General features: G+C 41.3%; 1 protein-coding gene across 1 annotated transcript in view; it reads right to left on the bottom strand.

The window, feature by feature from the left end:
- Positions 1–18,390, bottom strand: part of nol10 (nucleolar protein 10) — a 34,514-nt gene that overhangs the window by 7,819 nt on the left and 8,305 nt on the right. Inside the window, exons 8-19 of the mRNA XM_023994297.2 lie at positions 16,766–16,826; positions 16,557–16,642; positions 16,390–16,468; positions 16,120–16,269; positions 12,956–13,022; positions 12,125–12,177; positions 10,522–10,648; positions 4,326–4,405; positions 4,131–4,229; positions 1,567–1,659; positions 1,172–1,348; positions 732–1,036 (exon numbers count right to left, since the gene is read on the bottom strand). Of these exons, the coding sequence (XP_023850065.1) occupies positions 732–1,036; positions 1,172–1,348; positions 1,567–1,659; positions 4,131–4,229; positions 4,326–4,405; positions 10,522–10,648; positions 12,125–12,177; positions 12,956–13,022; positions 16,120–16,269; positions 16,390–16,468; positions 16,557–16,642; positions 16,766–16,826 (1,377 nt within the window). The remainder of the gene's footprint in view (positions 1–731; positions 1,037–1,171; positions 1,349–1,566; positions 1,660–4,130; positions 4,230–4,325; positions 4,406–10,521; positions 10,649–12,124; positions 12,178–12,955; positions 13,023–16,119; positions 16,270–16,389; positions 16,469–16,556; positions 16,643–16,765; positions 16,827–18,390) is intronic.

Genomic DNA, 18,390 nt, shown 5'->3' with positions numbered 1-18,390 from the left:
GGTCTGCCACTGCGAGGATGATCAGCTGTCCGTCCTGTCTCCCTGTGGCGCTGTCTTAGGTGTCTCACAGTACGGACATTGCAATTTATTGCCCTGGCCTCGTCTGCAGTCCTCATGCCTCCTTGCAGCATGCCTAAGGCACATTCACACAGATGAGCAGGGACCCTGGGCATCTTTCTTTTGGTGTTTTTCCAGAGTCAGTAGAAAGCCTCTTTAGTGTCCTAAGTTTTCATAACTGACCTTAATTGCCTACCGTTTGTAAGCTGTTATTGTCTTAACGACCGTTCCACAGGTGCATGCTCATTAATTGTTTATGGTTCATTGAACAAGCATGGGAAACAGTGTTTAAACCCTTTACAATGAAGATCTGTGAAGTAATTTGGATTTTTACAACTTATCTTTGAAAGACAGGGTCCTGAAAAAGGGACGTTTCTTTTTTTGCTGAGTTTATATCACACGTCAAATCGCAATTGCAATATTTGATAAAAACCATATTTGTTTCCAATATCGTGCAGCCCTATCATATACTCCATGTGCCATGTCCATGTGAGGGGTGATTTATTTCTGCTGAATGACAGTAACAATGGGAAAATCTATATCATTTGATGCAATCGCTGTAGTACTCTGTGGCATCTATTCAAAATATTATGGTTCAGAGGTTGTTCGTAGAGACTAGAGAACATAACCAGAAGCTCACTTGAAAAAAATAAAAATAAAAAAAATGTACTCACTTCTGCAATTTCTGCTTGCGCGCCACGTCCCCGAAGCTGCGGAACTCCTCACCAGCCTTGATCTGGAAGAAGCGTGGCTGCTGACCTTGTTTCCTGCCCTGGGCATGGTTCTGGGTGGAGTCCTGGTCCAGCAGGGTGGTGTTGCGGTCCTGCTGCTTCCTCTCCTGCCGCCTGCGGTCCCTCCCCTCCTCATATATGAGGCGCCGCTGCTCCCTGACCTCGTCCACCCAGCTTTTATCATCATCAGAACTCTCGTCTGAGCTGTCACGCCCCTCTGGTTCCTCCTCTTCCTGGTCTGCCTTCGCCTGCAGAGGAAGAAGAGGTAGGGGTGGCATTGTAGAATTAGAAAAGGTAGAAAGGTTGTTCACACTGAAAGTCACATTCCATAGTGGGTGTCAAACTTCAGTAGGGGTAGTAAGCTAGCTATCTAGCATCGTTACATTTTCGGCGTCTGTGGCCTGCTTGGCTAGCAGCCGCAGCTTCTTCCTCCTCTTCTGGCCCACTTTGGACACGATGGGGTTGAGCAGGCGAAACTCCTCACTCTGCTCCTCCACCTGGTAGTCTGGGTTCTCAAACATCACCTGGAAACGCTCGTCGCTAAGGATGCTGGGTAGAGCCTGGCCGAGGGGCAGAGAGAGGGAGAGAAAGGATTTGATTGACAGCTTAGGCAGCTGACATTCGCTAGATGAGTATATTTCAGATATACATACCAGTTTCCTCTAGATTACCTTAGAACCAAAACTATATGAACCCAGCCTACAGCTCGGAAGTCTTCATCAATTGTAGACCAGACCAGTAGTATGTGAACTATGTGTGCAGGTACATGTGCTCCTACCTTGCCCTTCTTCTTCCTGGCAGACAGTTCTGCCTCGTCGTCTCCCTCCTCCATCAGTTTGAGAGCCAGCTCCTTGTTCACCTTGGGCAGCTTCTGTCTCAGCAACATAGAACATTCATACAACAAACAATATATTAGCTATAAAGTTGAAGTCGGAAGTTTACATACACTTTAGCCAAATACAGTTACACTCAGTTTTTCACAATTCCTGACATTTAATCCTAGTATAAATTCCCTGTCTTAGGTCAGTTAGGATCACCACTATTTTAAGAATGTGAAATGTCAGAATAGTAGAGAATTATTTCTTTCATCACATTCCCAGTGGGTCAGAAGTTTACATACACTCAATTAGTATTTGGTAGCATTACCTTTAAATTGTTTAACTTGGGTCAAACGTATTCTTGTAAGCCTTCCACAAGCGTCCCACAATAAGTTGGGTGAATTTTGGCCCATTCCTCCTGACAGAGCTGGTGTAACTGAGTCAATGTTTGTAGGTCTCCTTGCTCGCACACGCTTTTTCAGTTCTGCCCAACAATGTTCATACTAATTGAGGTCAGGGCTTTATGATGGCCACTCCGCCAATACCTGACTTCGTTTTCGCTTAAGACCATTTGCCACAACTTTGGAAGTATGCTTGGGGTCATTGTCCATTTGGAAGACCCATTTTGCGACCAAGCTTTAACTTCCTGACTGATGTCTTGAGATGTTGCCTTCAATGATATCACACTAATTTCCTTTCCTCAATGATGCCATCTATTTTGTGAAGTGCACCAGTCCCTCCTCCTGCAGCAAAGCACCCCCAAACATGCTGCCGCACCCCCGTGCTTCACGGTTGGGATGGTGTTCTTCGGCTTGCAAGCCTCCCCTTTTTCTCCAACATAACGATGGTCATTATGCCAAACAGTAATATTTTTGTTTCATCAGATCCAGAGGACATTTCTCCAAAAAGTACTGATCTTTGTCCCATGTGCAGTTGCAAACCGTAGGTTCTGCTTTTTTATGCCGGTTTTGGAGCAGTGGCTTCTTCTTTGCTGAGTGGCCTTTCAGCGGTTATGTCGAATATAGGCCTCGTTTTAACTGTGTATATAAGATACTTCTTGTAACTGTTTCCTCCAGCATCTTCACAATGTCCTTTGCTGTTGTTCTGGGAATGATTTGCACTTTTCGCACCAAAGTACGTTCATCTCTAGGAGACAGAACACGTCTCCTTCCTGATAGCGGTATGATGGCTGCATCGGTCCCATGGTGTTTATACTTGCGTACTATTCGTTAGTACAGATGAACGCTGGTACCTTCAGCCATTTGGAAATTGCTCCCAAGGATGAACCAGACTTGTGGAGGTCTACAATTTTTTTGGCTGATTTCTTTTCTTTTCCCATGATGTAAGCAAAGAGGCAAGAGTTTGAAGGTAGGCCTCTGAAAATACACCACAAGTACACCTCCAATTGACTCAAATGATGTCAATTAGCCTATCAGAAGCTTTCTAAGCCATGGCATCATTTTCTGGAATTTTCCAAGCAGTTTTTAAGGCACACGCAAACTTACATGCTGACCAGACGACACGTCGCGTGTGCCTGCGTTGCAAAATACATTTTGAAATCCATGTCATTCAATCTATTGCACCCACACTGCTCGCTGCGCGCCACACGAGCGTCTGCGTTGCCAAGGGCTAAAATAGAAGTCATCCTATTTCTGACCGCAGGTCGCGCTCGCAAGTCCTGCCTCTCCCATCTCCTCATTGATTTATAGAAGCCGGTACCCCACGTGCCTCTTCCTCATTGGTTAAACCCGTTACGTGTGGTGATTGAAAGACTAACTGTATTTGCCGGTCTCGTCGTGTTAATACTAATGAAAGTTTAGATGCCAATCTCCATATAAGTTCAAAGATGAAAAGGCCTGGAAGGAGGAAGAGACTAGGGAGAAACGAATTCGGATTTACCGTTTTATGTGTGGATTAATTGTCGGAGTAGAGGACCTTGTACATTTCAGGTAAAATAACAACTCAATGTTTATATCCCAGGACAAATTAGCTAGTAACAGCAAGCTAGCTAGATAGGACAAATTAGCTAGCACGTGCAAGCTAGCTAGCTAAATTGCCATACATGTTTAATGCTTTTCGACCTGTCCCCTAATTGGTTCAGAGTTTGTTTTGATATTTTAACCTGCGTGTCGGGATCGCGTTTGGTGTGGGGGGACAAAATAAATGTATGCACGATGGCGCACGCGCGCAGCCGGTTTGGGTTCCGTGTTAGTGTATGTAAACTTCTGTCCCACTGGAATTGTGATACAGTGAATTATAAGTGAAATAATCTGTTTGTAAACAATTGTTGGAAAAATTACTTGTGTCATGCACAAAGTAGATGTCCTAACTGACTTGCCAAAACTATAGTTTGTTAACAAGACATTTGTGGAGTGGTTGAAAAACGAGTTAATGACTCCAACCTAAGTGTATGTAATCGTCCGACTTCAACTGTATATACACTTCTTAGAAAACATAATTTGTCACCATATCCAGTCTGTCTGAATGTATGTTTTTAACAGTCAGACAGAGTATGATATCCCACCTTGATTTGTACTCTCTGGGCCCTGGACTCTTCTATCTTCTGACGAATCTTGTCCTTGCGGTACTCCTCATAGGCAAACGGATTGGCCATGGTCTTCACCTGGACAAATCACACAAAATATATTTAAAACACAAACTCTGTAACATCAACAATCAACTAAGAATATGCAGTTAGACACACATCTACACAACCTACCTTGTGGTAGAGTCTGATGTCCATGAAGAAGCCGTGCATGTATGCCCGCAGGAGAGCAGATCCCACCAGGTGAGACAAACCTATGGTTGAACACAACATTATACATTATATGTACATGAAAGGTACATATTTGCATAACATGAGTAAACCGCTACATTATACATTTGTATAATGATTGTTGATTTATATATTTTATTTACAGTATCTCTATATTCAACTTCCCTGAGGCAGGCTACATGTCACCTGAAACTAAAATATTGGTGCTCTTCCAAATTGGTGACGTGCATTGCCAAGCCCAGTAATGAGTATTAATTAAAGAGATAGTTCACCCAAATGACTAAATTACACATTGATTTTCTTACCCTGTAAGCCAGGGATGTCAAACTCATTCCATGGAGGGCCTAGTGTCTGCAGGTTCTTGTTTTTCCCTTTCAATTAAGCCTTAGACAACCAGGTGTGGGGAGTTCCTTTGTTTTTATTTCCCTGGCACCGTTTCCAAATGCTAACGTTTTAGCAGTTGCGGCAAAAGCCCCATTCATGTCATGGTACCGATATTAGCATTTTTCACGCATCATGTCCAAATCATCTGAAAGTATCTAAAATTGATTGTGAAGCTCAACGACATCACTTATAGATGATTTGAACATGATGCGCGTAAAATGCTAATATCGATACCATGACATGAATGGGATTTATTACCAGGAACAGTGCCAGGGAAACTAAACCAAAGCATGGATTGCTGTCATACCTTGTCCATAGACCGCTTCCAAAAGTGGTATTCAACCTTTTTCAGTGGGGGGACAATTTTTTTCGCCAGAAATTGTGTCAACCCCACCACAAATCTAATGTTGTAAATGTTGATTTTCACATCAACAAATAACCTTCAATTCAGTACATATTAATCTCTTATCAAAATTAAGAGAAGCAATACATTAATTTACTTAATGAAATTGTATTTTGCAAATTTATCTTTGTCAAAAACGTTTGTATATTGTCCCATAAAAGAATCTGTACTGTTAATTTTTGGTTCCCCCGCCCCCCAAAAATAAAGTTTTATTTAAATTTGGTGGCCCCGCCGTACCTGACTTTGAATACCACTGGCTTACAGGGTAAGGAAACTAATGTCATTTTGTAATTTGGGTGAACTATCACTTTAACTTTGAGACACAGCCAATTGGAATGTGCTGCAAGAAAATGGCATACGACTACAGATATCTGCAGACATCTGCTTCTTTCAACAGGCTGGTTGTTCCCATTTAAACTGACACGTTCAGGACAGTAGGGAACATAGGGTAGGCATATACTTAGCAAAGTGAGTTTTACGATCATTAAGCTTTTACTTCATATTACAGATTTTAATAATCAATTGTATGCTAAAGAAAAACAGTTTTTTCAACAGGACTGTAGCGAATGCTTGTTTCATTTAGTGCTAGATTCGGCTAACATTGACCTTTCAGCCATTTGGCAAGACGCCTTATGAGAGCATTTAGATAAAGTTTTGTAACATCAGTCTCCAGCCACAATTCTTTAAGCTCTGAATGAAGTTGAGTTAGTGACTGCCATGAGGCTTTTTAGTCTCTGCTTAGTTTCATTCCAGAAGACCACTTTAATTCAGGAATGTGTGGGAGTTGTGGCACGCAAGGACCAGGGTTGGCTAGGTTACTTTGTAAGTTTAATCCATCACAGTTAGTAGTTACCTGTCCAAAATTGTAATCAGTAACGTAACTTTTTGATTACCCAAACTCAATAAGGTTATCTGATTAATTTCCGTTACTTTTGGATTACTTTCCTTTTAAGAGGCATTAGAAGACAAAAAGGATCCATCAAACGTATATGGTGTGTCATCATAGTGCTCTCTGACTTGTGGTCAGACTTGCTCAGGTGGAACAAACTTAATCTCGTGCCTATTTTTAATGCTGAATTGAATGTCACTGAGAAAGCATTTAGAAGTAATCCAAGAAGTAATAATCTAGTATTTCAAAAGTGTTTATCTAATTACAATATTTTTGCTGGTAATGGAACGTATAACTAGGCAAGTCAGTTAAGAACTCTTATTTACAATGACGGCCTACACTGGCCAGATTACAGTTAGCTGTTTTGTAATCGGATTACATGTAACTCCCCAACCCTGGCAAGGACTGTGTGTGTGTGTGGTAAAAAGATAGAACCCCCCTTTCCCCAGAAATCTCACTATCCGGCTGGCAGCCTGTCTGTTACATAACAAGGACATTTCACAGCTGCAGTGAACTGAACTCCCCTTCCCCCTAATCTACTCCACCCCTCTCACCCTCCCTCTCTCTCTATCACCCTCCCACTCTCACCCTCCCTCCCTCCCTCTCTATCACCCTCCTTTTATTCCTCCCCAACCAACTGAATTTCTCGCCCTTGTCATTTGATCTCTTTAGTGCTAACCCAAGCATTCCTGTTCTTTCAACCCTTCTGTTCACCACCCCTTTATCTCTCACTATGCCTTATTCCATTGCTTAATTTCTCTCTCCATTCCGCCAGTGTTTCCCCTACCGTTCATTTTTAGGAGGGACTTGTAAACCCGGGCTGTTGTGTTGCCTCAATATGCCTAAATTCAAAATGGTCTCCACTGAATGGCAAGTGTAGTGCAGACAGCCCTGGAAGTTTCCCTAGGACCTGTCGGCCTAAAAGAACTTGAATGCTCGATTCAATAGGCACTTGTATTTCTGGAGATCTTAGATGAACAAATCTCCACCCCCCTCTCACCTAGGGCTGGGGCGGTAGTGACATTTTGTCAGCTGGTGATTGTCAAGAAAATAACTGCCGGTCTCACGGTAATTGACCATTAATTAACAAACACATCTAACATCTCCTGGCTTCCACGCACAGCCTACAAGACACTGATGCAGACCTTTGGAAAATCTAAATTTTTAAAACAAGTCTAATAAATCAATCTAACATAGCCTACACTATCACAATAAATCCATTATTTATTGTAGACAGGTCTAAAGAAACATGATATGATGAAAATGTAGTCTATTTCAGAAGAACAAAATAGCATACTCTGAGTTGTCCTTATGTTAGGTCCTGATCTGGCTGAGCCATACTTCATTTAGCAGACAAGATTTGCTTAGAATTCCGTGGCATTATTTTACAGTATGAAGAATACAATTCAACATAGCTGAATAAAATAGAAAGGATATTTTCTCCAAACGATTTGAGGGAGTGCGCATATGCAGCTATTCTGTGTTGAGCGGTTAACAAAGAAACAGGTCCTCCTATATGCTTAATTTAGAGTTATTTATGCAACCTTAGTTGTGATACAAACATTAGGCTATACATTTAGATTTTTAATACATTATAAGGCTGCATGATGTGAATAATGATGATTTGAAAAAAGTCGCATGAAAGGCTCTGCTTTATCTTTTGCGCAGGGTGCACACACTTCATCAGTTTCTCATTCATAATTTGACAAGCACTTGATAATTCCTCAAATTTCCCGGCAGCATCCCCTTTGTGTGGCCGTAATACCCCCCCCCCAAAAAAATCCATGCCTTTTACAGCCAGTGGTCGTTGTGCCTGTGGGCTGAATATAATAATACCCTTCTCCAGGCTGCATGCTCCGAAGAACCTCTCACTCACATGGCTCTCTCAGATAGTGCATTCGGAAAGTATTCAGACACCTTAAATCTTTCCACATTTTGTTACGTTACAGCCTTATTCTAAAATGTATTAAAATATATATTTTTTTCCCTTCTCCCCCACATATATATATATATATATATATTTCTCATACATCTACACACAATACCTAATAAAAACAAAACTAAAAATGTTTTTTAGAAATGTTTGCAAATGTTTTAAAAATAAGAACAGAAATACCTTATTTACATAAGTATTCAGACCCTTTGCTATGAGACTCGAAATTGAGCTCAGGTGCATCCTGTTTCCATTGAGATGTTTCTACAACTTGATTGGAGTCCACCTGTGCTAAATTCAATTATTTGGACATGATTTGGAAAGGCACACATCTGTCTATATAAGGTCCCACAGTTGATAGTGTATGTCAGAGCAAAACACAAGCCATGAGGTCAAAGGAATTGTCCGTAGAACTCAGACAGGATTGTGTCGAGGCATAGAACTTGGGAAGGGTACAAAAACATTTCTGCAGCATTGAAGGTCCCCAAGAACACAGTGGCCTCTATCATTCTTAAATGGAAGAAGTTCGGAACCACCAAGACTCTTCCTAGAGCTGGCCGCCTGGCCAAACTGAGCAATCAGGGGAGAAGGGCCTTAGTCACGAAGGTGACCAAGAACCCAATGGTCACTCTGACAGAGATCCAGAGTTACTCTGTGGAGATGGGAGAACCTTCCAGAAGAACAACCATCTCTGCAGCACTCCAACAAACAGGCCTTAATGGTAAAGTGGCAAGACGGAAGCCACCCCACAGTAAAAAGCACATGACAGCCTGCTTGGAGTTTGCCAAAAGGCACCTAAAGGACTCTCAGACCATGAGAAACAAGATTCTCTGGTCTGATGAAACCAAGATTGAACTCTTTGGACTGAATGCCAAGTGTCACATCTGGAAGAAACCTGGCACCATCCCTACGTTGGGGCATGGTGGTGGCAGGGTCGTGCTGTGCGGATGTTTTTCAGCGGCAGGGACTGGGAGAAAAGTCAGGATCAAGGGAAAGATGAACGGAGCAAAGTACAGAGAGATCCTTGATGAAAACCTGCTCCAGAGCACTCAGGACCTCAAACTGGGGTGAAGGTTAACCTTCCAACAGGACAACAACCCTAAGCACACAGCCAAGACAACGCAGGGGTGGCTTCGGGACAAGTCTCTGAATGTACTTGAGTGGCCGAGCCAGAGCCCGAACGAATATCTCTGGAGAGACCTGAAAATAGCTGTGCAGCGACACTCCCCATCCAACCTGACGGAGCTTGAGAGGATCTGCAGAGAAGAATGGGAGAAACTCCCCAAATACAGGTGTGCCAAACTTGTAGCGTCATACCCAAGAAGACTTGAGGCTGTAATCGCTGCCAAACATTTACTTATGTAAATGTAATATTTCATATTCATTTATTTTTGTACTGTTTTTGCTTTGTTGTTATGGGGTATTGTGTGTAGATTGATGAGGGGGGAAAACGCTCATCCAGTTTAGAATAAGGCTGTAACAAAACAACATTTGGAAAAGGGAAGGGGTCTGAATACTCTCCGAATGCACTGTATCTCAATTCTTATTAGCCAATATCCATCACGTGATCGGGTCCTTCTCACAGGCTACAAGTGAAGACAGACACATCGGGGAAGCAACTGCGTGTGTCTTTATCGAATTCTGAGGCGCATATTGAAGATGTTGGAAGAACTGTCCACATTTACTTTTCGTCAGCCAACAAGATGAGTAGGCCTAACAAACAGCAAAAATACTCGCTTATGTCAATCTACTATCCCCCATAGTACAAAAGTTGACTTTTCTATTCTGTGGGAGAAAGAAATATTCAAACATAGTCTTTTAGACATGATAGATCCCAAATGAATTCAACCACTAGAATCAAAATCCTTCTAAAAACAACAGCGCTGACGCAACAAATCAGAACGTTTAGCTTAAAAAGTTTACAACTATTAGGCTATTTCTTCACATTATACGGCAGTAGGCGATAAGCGTGAATGTTCCAAAATGCAATCTATTAGCGGGAAAAGACCATTCTCAAAACTGACTGCAAATGTGATTATACATGTAATGCTTTAATTATAAAGAAGCATTTTTATGGTGAAAATAATCTTCCCCAAACTTGAAACTCGCGTTGAGTTTGTATGCCAATTAGGCTCTACACCCCCTGGTAAAGCGGATTAATGTGCATAATTTTAAGAAGTTATTTGGCCACTTTAGTTGTGATACAAACCTTATCAAAACATATAGGCCTATGGGCTAGGCTACATGAGGTGTGCGATTATTATTTTTGAAAGTCGGGGAAAAAGGCAGTTTCTTGCCTTACTGCACACAAGCTGGGCATTATTCACAAGTGATAATATATCATTCACAACTGATAAGCTAATATTGTCACCCATCAGACTATTCTTGATATGATCTTGTCTTTACATATACCAAATAATATGTGTGAATTTGTTTGGATTTAGAATGGACCATTATCATGCACCAGTCTCGAAGCAGGGGCAGGGGAAAAAATACATGTAATCTATGCACTTAACAGCCCTACTCTCACCCAGGTTCTCCAGGTCCTTGCGGGTGACAAACTTGTAGTCATCGTAGACGGTACTCTCAGGGCTCTCCTCCAGCTCCTCTGTCAGGTTGTCCAGGAAGGAACACCAGCGAGGAGCAGGTCCCAGTGCCTACACAGGGACAACATGGAGGGGAGGAAGGAGAGAAAAGAACAAGGGATGTAGTGAAGGAGGGACAAGGAATGAAGAACAAGGAACATTTGAAGAATTCTAATTCAATATATTTATATTTTCACTGCGCTGAGGGCTGGTAAGGGAAGTAGGTGTTGGCAATATTCCAGTTGGCTAGGTGTAGTTTCTGCCATGTTGCTTGCACCTATCCAATCCTCTCAGGGCTCTGAGGATGAGTCGACAAGGATTGAATGAGTCTTATCAGATTGAAATCACCCCATTATCGTAAGATAATTTAATGCCACTGGGTTCAATCCAAACTGAGTTCTGTCCTATCAAATCGGAGTTGAAAGTCTACGTAATGTCCCCTTCCTCAGTGTAATCATTGAAGAGCAAATGGCTAATGTTAACTTCCAAACTTTGCCCTACTATAATGTAGGCAGCTAGGGAGGCATGTGTTGGAGGCCTTTGTACACCAGTTGAAAAACCAGGGAGAAAGGAGCTCTCTGGAACTGGAATAATATTCCTGCCTCAAATTCATGAATGATAGATTAGATGAGTAAACCAAACAAGGTGACAACGTTGTGTTATATTTGAAGTTACCATTGATGTTCATACCATACCTGAGCGAAAAATGTAGCTATTTATTCAGAGCAGTTTGAGCACTGCTACGTGAATGTTTGATATCGGCCTTCATTTTCTGCAGAAGTATTCCAAAACTCCAATAACCAAAAATAGAATGTGTTTGCTGTTAACAGATGAACGCAATATTTCCGAAGTTCAGTATAAGCTCTTTGTAGCCCCAAACACACGCTATTTAAGACCTTGTTTTCTGTAGCTCTCCACCGCGATGATCTAATCAGTGGTTGATGAATGGGACCAGAAACTAATCGCGTCAGGGTTACCACATGATCTTTCTATACAGAGACTACATTACATTACACACACACACCTCAACTTCCTAAAGAGAGACTACTTTACCGTAGAAACACACACATTAACTTTGAAATGAGACAACAACAAAAAAAATTATATTTTTAACAATGTACAAACACTTTTCCTATAAGAACTGAAAAGCTGGTATAGGGGTAGGCACAAGGCCACTTGTTGCTGAAGAACATTCACGTTCCAACAAGGGTACTTTCTAGGTAAAACCCAGTGGGAGGTTTTCTATGAATAATGCCCTTTATAGTGTTTTTTTGCGGACCATAAAACACCAGCCAAATGGGGATGCCGTAAACACTAAACTGAACAAATGAAAGTCTCAAACACTCAAGACCTCAAAACAGAGATCGTCCTTTCGTGCGTTCTCTATACTGCCTTGGTCGATTTGGTTTCAATTCACACCACGGAGTAACTCTATCTCATGGGAAAATGTACCTTTCAAACCAAACATGCACACCGAGGCATGTAAAACTAGCAGTTAAACCAAACTGTCAAATGAGCCCGAGGGAGTGCAAGGGTGGTAGAACTCACAGGGATATAGAATGTATTCATCTTGGGGTCTTCATTGGCAGTGAAGAGCATACCTGTGAAGTTAGGAGAGAAAAATAAAAGATGTGAATGAGTGAGATGAGCTAACGAAACAACCAGATCCTTTTCCCCATACTGAAGTTAGCATGGTTATAAACTAAGGTTATGCGGAACTGTACAAAAAAGCTCATTGTCTGCTGGTTTTGTTTGACTCTAGTTACAAGCCTAACTGCATGAACATGCAGAAAGTAGAGCCCACATAAACATAGGGTGACTAGAGTAGGTATGCAGGCAGTAGACTACACAGAGTCAAATAGGAAATAGCAAAACCCTTGCTGGATTTTTAAATGTTAAAATGTGTGTAACCATTACTGACAAAAGCCTGGCTTGCTCCCATCTTCATCTTCCTTTGACAACAAATCATCCATGCAAATGGTTGTGCCGATTTGCTATTTACGTGAAATTACAGCAATTACATCGTGAATGAGCGTCTTAAACAGTTTAACTCAAGTGCTCACTAAAGATTGCTGTAATTAGGCATAATTGCTGGTAGAGAAGCTGTCAGTGGATAGAGTTGCAGTCTTATTTCAAAAGCAAAGTCCAAGCCATCTCACAAAGAAGCATATCCTTGGTGCAGAAGTGTTTAGGACTTGTTGATGAGGTCACTTGGCACCATCTAGTGGTAGTTGAGCATACTGATAAATTACTACCAAGCAGATAAGAGTGCCTGTAGCGTAGGTCAACCCTCCAAGTTAAAATCGGTACAGAAGCAATGTTTAGTGTATCTGGCTCATTGCTCATAGAATGGACCAGTCTTTCTGAGGTGATTCTCACCAGAACCAGGATAGATGCACACGTCGTTGATGTTCGTCTGGGGCTCAATGGAGGAGAACACTTTCCCCTGGGGTGAAACAGACCAAAGATATGGTTAGAATATATGTTCTAGCACTGTGATAGTTAGTTAGTGGTCTCTCATCAACCAAGTGTACAATGACACGGACATTTTTACCATAAAAAATGCAAAGGCGTTTCCAAAAAATGACCACAACATTTAATTTTGAATACTTAATTCAAAGTGCGTTTGGAATAGTGCAGATGACAATGTTCTAAACCTGCAAAAATCATCTTCACTGGTATCTGTAATCAACAGATGCATATCTATATTCCCAGTCATGTGAAGTCCATAGACTAGGGCCTAATGAATTTATTTCAATTGACTGATGTTCTTATATGAACTGTAACTTAGTAAAATAGTTAAAATTGTTGCATGTTGTGTTTATATTTTTGCTCAGTATATATTTTTGTTCAGTATAGTGCACATGTTCAAAATTCATGGATGCCACTTTGGAACCAAGACTTGAAGGTGGTCATTAAACACTGGAGGGAAAGTGGGGTTATTCCAAATAGGGGTGCCTGTTGATATTGTTCCTTTCCACCTCATGAATTGATGTACATTTTCCCAAATACGAATGGAATTGAGAATCATTGGATTGTCTGTTTTTTTCTTCAATGCCTTGGAACCGAAGTAGTGAATATATTTTAGATCATAAGGTATTACATTTATGCCTTCAATACTTCTATATGCACAAGGATAGTCTGCTGTCCATTGTTAAAGTGAACACAGTTGTGCAGCCCAGTAATACACCTTCATATGAGGTAGTTCAAGACTTCCAGCTTTATAGGGTAAGTGTAAAACATAATTCCACTTTGACATTATGGGTTATTGTGTGTAGGCCAGTGACACAAAATCTCAAGGAATTGTTGGCAGAATATATGGATCCAGTTCAATGCATGATTAATGTAATTCACCAATTCACCAATGGTAGTCCAAGAAAATATTGCTATCAGGTTGTAAATCCCTGCTGGACTGGTACATTGTTTGCTGGACTGTAACTAAGGCTGGGAATGTTAAAAAAAATGTAACGAGCAAGGGCAATGATCACAAGGCCCGTGGCCCGAATAGGACACAAAAGCGAGTATAAATGAGTCTACAGCAAAAAAAACTGTCAAACGTGTTTTAAGTTTAAATATTACAACAAACTTTTAGCTACATTTTTGTTATTTGGAATTATTCACATCTGCAAGCATAACAGCAGAGACTGGACAAATATATTTCTCTCTTATTTGTTCTAATATGTTAAAACGCTATATACAACATTCTATGTACATACGTGAGCGTTATAAAGGGCCATATTTTTTCAAATAAAAACAATGGCCAGTTTGGATCACAGTTGTACTTTTTTGTATGTCTGGCCCGTGAATTCGTTGTTTTTTCAATATTGCCCATGCGCTGATTGAGTTTGACACCACTGGGATAGGCGTATCTATTTATGCAACTAGCTATTTATTTAGCAAGCTAAAAACACGGAGCCTAATGTTAGCTAGCTGCTGGGAGGATGTCATGTCATTGGAGGAGTGGATGAGTGACCGACTTTTTCCCCTTATATTGTTTTTTGGTGGCTACAGCTAGAGATGCAGGTGTCATTTGGTTAGCTAGCAAGAAATGTGAATCGCTTTGCTATGCTGAACTTGAACGACTATTAACTGTCGGTTAGGGGCTCGTAAGTAAGCATTTCACTGTAAGGTCTACACCTGTAGTATTCGGCGCATGTGACTAATAAAATTTGATTTGATCCACAGTTAGCATATCTTTTAGATGTCAATCAAACGTATTTGGCATCGATCAAATGGGCAGGCTGGCAAGCTAGTTCCTATTCAATTGTTCAAATGTGGGTTGGGAAAAGCATGCATTGGCAGGCAAGCTGCAGAAGAACGAGCAGGCTACTATTCCCTATCATTTCAGTGCAATTTTGACAGCCAACTAGCTTAAAAAGTTTGAGAGGTGTTATCTAATGTTCCCTCGTTAGATTATCTCGTTCTGGCTAGCATTAGTTGTTGATCTTGTTGTTGTTCACGTGTATAGGCAACTGAGGGAGAGATGGCCTACCTTTTCATGGTTGTTAATATCAGTAGGACTGTGAAGTTTCCAAATGTAAGAGGACTCCCGTGGTATTTACATAAAACACCAATTCAGGTGTATTTTGTGGCTTTTGGCAAATGCATTCTAATTATCTAAAGTTCCGCTGTTTCATCTGCCTGTAAACACCAAGTCCGGTTCAAAGTGAATGATGGCAAGCCCGTGTGGCAAATGGCTTATTTCCATATAGGCCTACTGTAGCTTGGATTGGCTATGGCTATTGAATTTTCAAATGCCTTACTCCCAAACATTGTCAAATGCCATCACTCCCAAACATTGTCAGAAAATATATATATATTTTTAAACGGTCATATTCTTCCTTGGGGTGTATATGAACAGATTTTAAAATGTCATGTTGCTAAAACACTGTCAGTTTAACTGTAATTTTACCGACACAAAAAGATCTCACCTTGTCTACTGAATTTTGTTTTTATGACATTTGGAAAGGTAACCGACAAATTTGTTGTTTCCATCAAGCCTGTCATGACATTTTTTATCCGACATGTACTTTACTTGCAAAAAATAAGTTGGACGGTGCCCCTCCCGAGTGGCGCAGCAATCTAAGGCACTGCATCGCAGTGTTGTGGCGTCACTACAGCCTGGGGTTCGATCCCAGGCCGTGAACGGGAGTCCCATAGGGTGGCACAAAATTGTCCCAGCGTCGTCCGGGTTAGGGGGAGGGTTTGGCCGGGAGGGCTTAACTTGGCTCATCGTGCACTAGCGACTCCCAGTGGGGGTAGATGAACGTGTTTCTTGTTTTCCTGAACACATTGGTGCAGCTGGCTTCCGGGTTAAGCGAGCGGGTGGGTCATGTTTCATAGGACGCATGACTCGACCTTCGCCTCTCCCGAGCCCGTTGGGGAGTTGCAGCGATGAGACAAGATTGTATTCACAAAATTGTGGAGAAAAAGGTGGTAATTCTAAATAATAATAATAATTTCAAAGTTGGATGGAAACCTGGTTGATGTCTGGTTTCCAAAAACATGAATCAAATATCTTTTCAACATTCATAAACATTTACCGTGTCTTTGTTCCAGATCTTGATGATCTTGGAGTCCGCAGTCAGAACCAGGTCTAGGTGGTCCTGGAAGTTGACAGACTTGATAGGAAGGCCGTAGTAATGGTCTTTTACCAGCAGGGGGCGGCTGGAGCGCAGGTCATAGATTAGGACCTACAGTACCAGGCAGACAGATCGTCAATGGGGAAACTTGTGGGGAGGGGAACATTTAGGCAGTTTTCGGTATTATCCCAGCTATTAGGACACACAAGACGCCATTGTAAAAGTTCATACCTGCCCAGTGCTCGTTCCCACAGCCATGGTGAGAGAGCCGTTAAACTTGAGTGCGCTGACTGATGGCAAGCCCTCCACTCTAAAGACAAACACATCCAGATCATGGATTTGAACGATGGCGTTTTTCTACATACATGTAACTGTTCATGTTCTAGTGTTGTACTTACTCTGTTCCCTCTGTGACGCTGCTCAAGGCACAGTCTAGCATCCCCACCCGACTTCGTACACGAGGGTCCCAGCACTCCACTTTCCCCTAGCCACCAACAACACAGGGAACATGGTTAGACACACACAGGCTCACACACAAAATGATGTCAATAGGGTTCAGGTTATGTCCGATCCATTCACTCTTTACATGCACATAGGCTCCACCCACCTCTGCTGTTCCTGAAGCGAACAGTTGATGGACAGGATTGATGTCACACACATTGTGCTCCCTGTCAGTCAGAGAAATGGCAAAAAGAGACATGATCACACCATATGCATACTGACGAGTCTTGTAATGACTGTATTTACTGCATTGTAATACACAGGGGTGATTCCGTGTCAGCATGGCAAAAAAAAAAAAAAAAAGTATCTCGGATATTTTTGGCAACTCTCACATTTAAACTGAATTCGAAGAAAGGATGTTTGATATGCTTTTAAAAATTTGTAGCAAACCAGTTTTTGGAAACTCATGATGAAAGTTTCCAATATACAGCCCTTTTTAAGACCTTTAGAAGCAACCTGTAAGACCCAATGATTCGTGAACCATGAACCATGATACAGACAACACTTATTGTCATTATACTCACAGTGTCCTCTATAATAGGGAGTATCCCTACATTCTGAAATACAATTTCACACATGAATTTATTCAACATTAAAACTATTAATATTAAAAAGGTACTAAACAGAATGTCTCCCCTATGTGGAAGCTAGGTGAATTGCAAGAACACTGGCTGCATTCAAAACAAATATCCCCCTTCCCTGCACCCATTTCACTGTAACATTTTAAACTATTTTCTACATTGTAGAAATCATCTATTAACCAAAAAAGTGTTAAATCAAAATATATTTTATATTTGAGATTCTTCAAAGTAGCCACCCTTTGCCTTGATGACAGCTTTACACACTCTTGGCATTCTCTCAACCAGCTTCATTAGATAGTCACCTGGAATGCATTTAAATGAACAGGTGTGCCTTGTTAAAAGTTAATTTGTGGAATTTCTTTCCTTCTTAATTAATGTGTTTGAGCCAATCAGTTGTGTTGTGACATGGTAGGGGTGGTATAGAGAATATTTGCTAAAAGACCAAGTCTATATTATGGTAAGAACAGCTCAAATAAGCAAAGAGAAACTACAGTTCATCATTACGTTAAGACATGGTCAGTCAATCCGGAAAACTTCAAGAACTTTGAAAGTTCCAAGTGCAGTCGCAAAAACCATCAAGCGCTATGATGAAACTGGTTCTCATGAGGACCGCTACAGGAAAGGAAGACCTAGAGTTACCTCTGCTGCGGAGGATAAGTTCATTAGAGTTAATTGTACCTCATATTGCAGCCCAAATAAATGCTTCACAGAGTTCAAGTAACACACATCTCAACTAGAGGTCGACCGATTAATCGGAATGGTCGATTAATTAGGGCCGATTTCAAGTTTTCATAACAATCGGAAATCGGTCATTTTGGACGCCAATTTTTACACCTTTATTTAATCTTTATTTAACTAGGCAAGTCAGTTAAGAACACATTCTTATTTTCAATGACGGCAAAGGAACGGTGGGTTAACTGCCTTGTTCAGGGGCAGAACGACAGATTTTTACCTTGTCAGCTCAGGGATTCAATCTTGCAACCTTACGGTTAACTAGTCCAACGCTCTAACCACCTGCCTCACGAGGAGCCCGCCTGTTACGCGAATGCAGTAAGAAGCCAAGGTAAGTTGCTAGCTAGCATTAAACTTAATCAATCATAATCACTAGTTATAACTACACATGGTTGATGATATTACTAGTTTATCTAGC

Source organism: Salvelinus sp. IW2-2015, linkage group LG9, assembly GCF_002910315.2.
Source record: "Salvelinus sp. IW2-2015 linkage group LG9, ASM291031v2, whole genome shotgun sequence".
NCBI classification, from domain to species: domain Eukaryota; kingdom Metazoa; phylum Chordata; class Actinopteri; order Salmoniformes; family Salmonidae; genus Salvelinus; species Salvelinus sp. IW2-2015.
The sequence above is the reverse complement of the archived record's forward strand: the minus strand, read 5'-3'. Positions and strand labels throughout refer to the sequence as shown.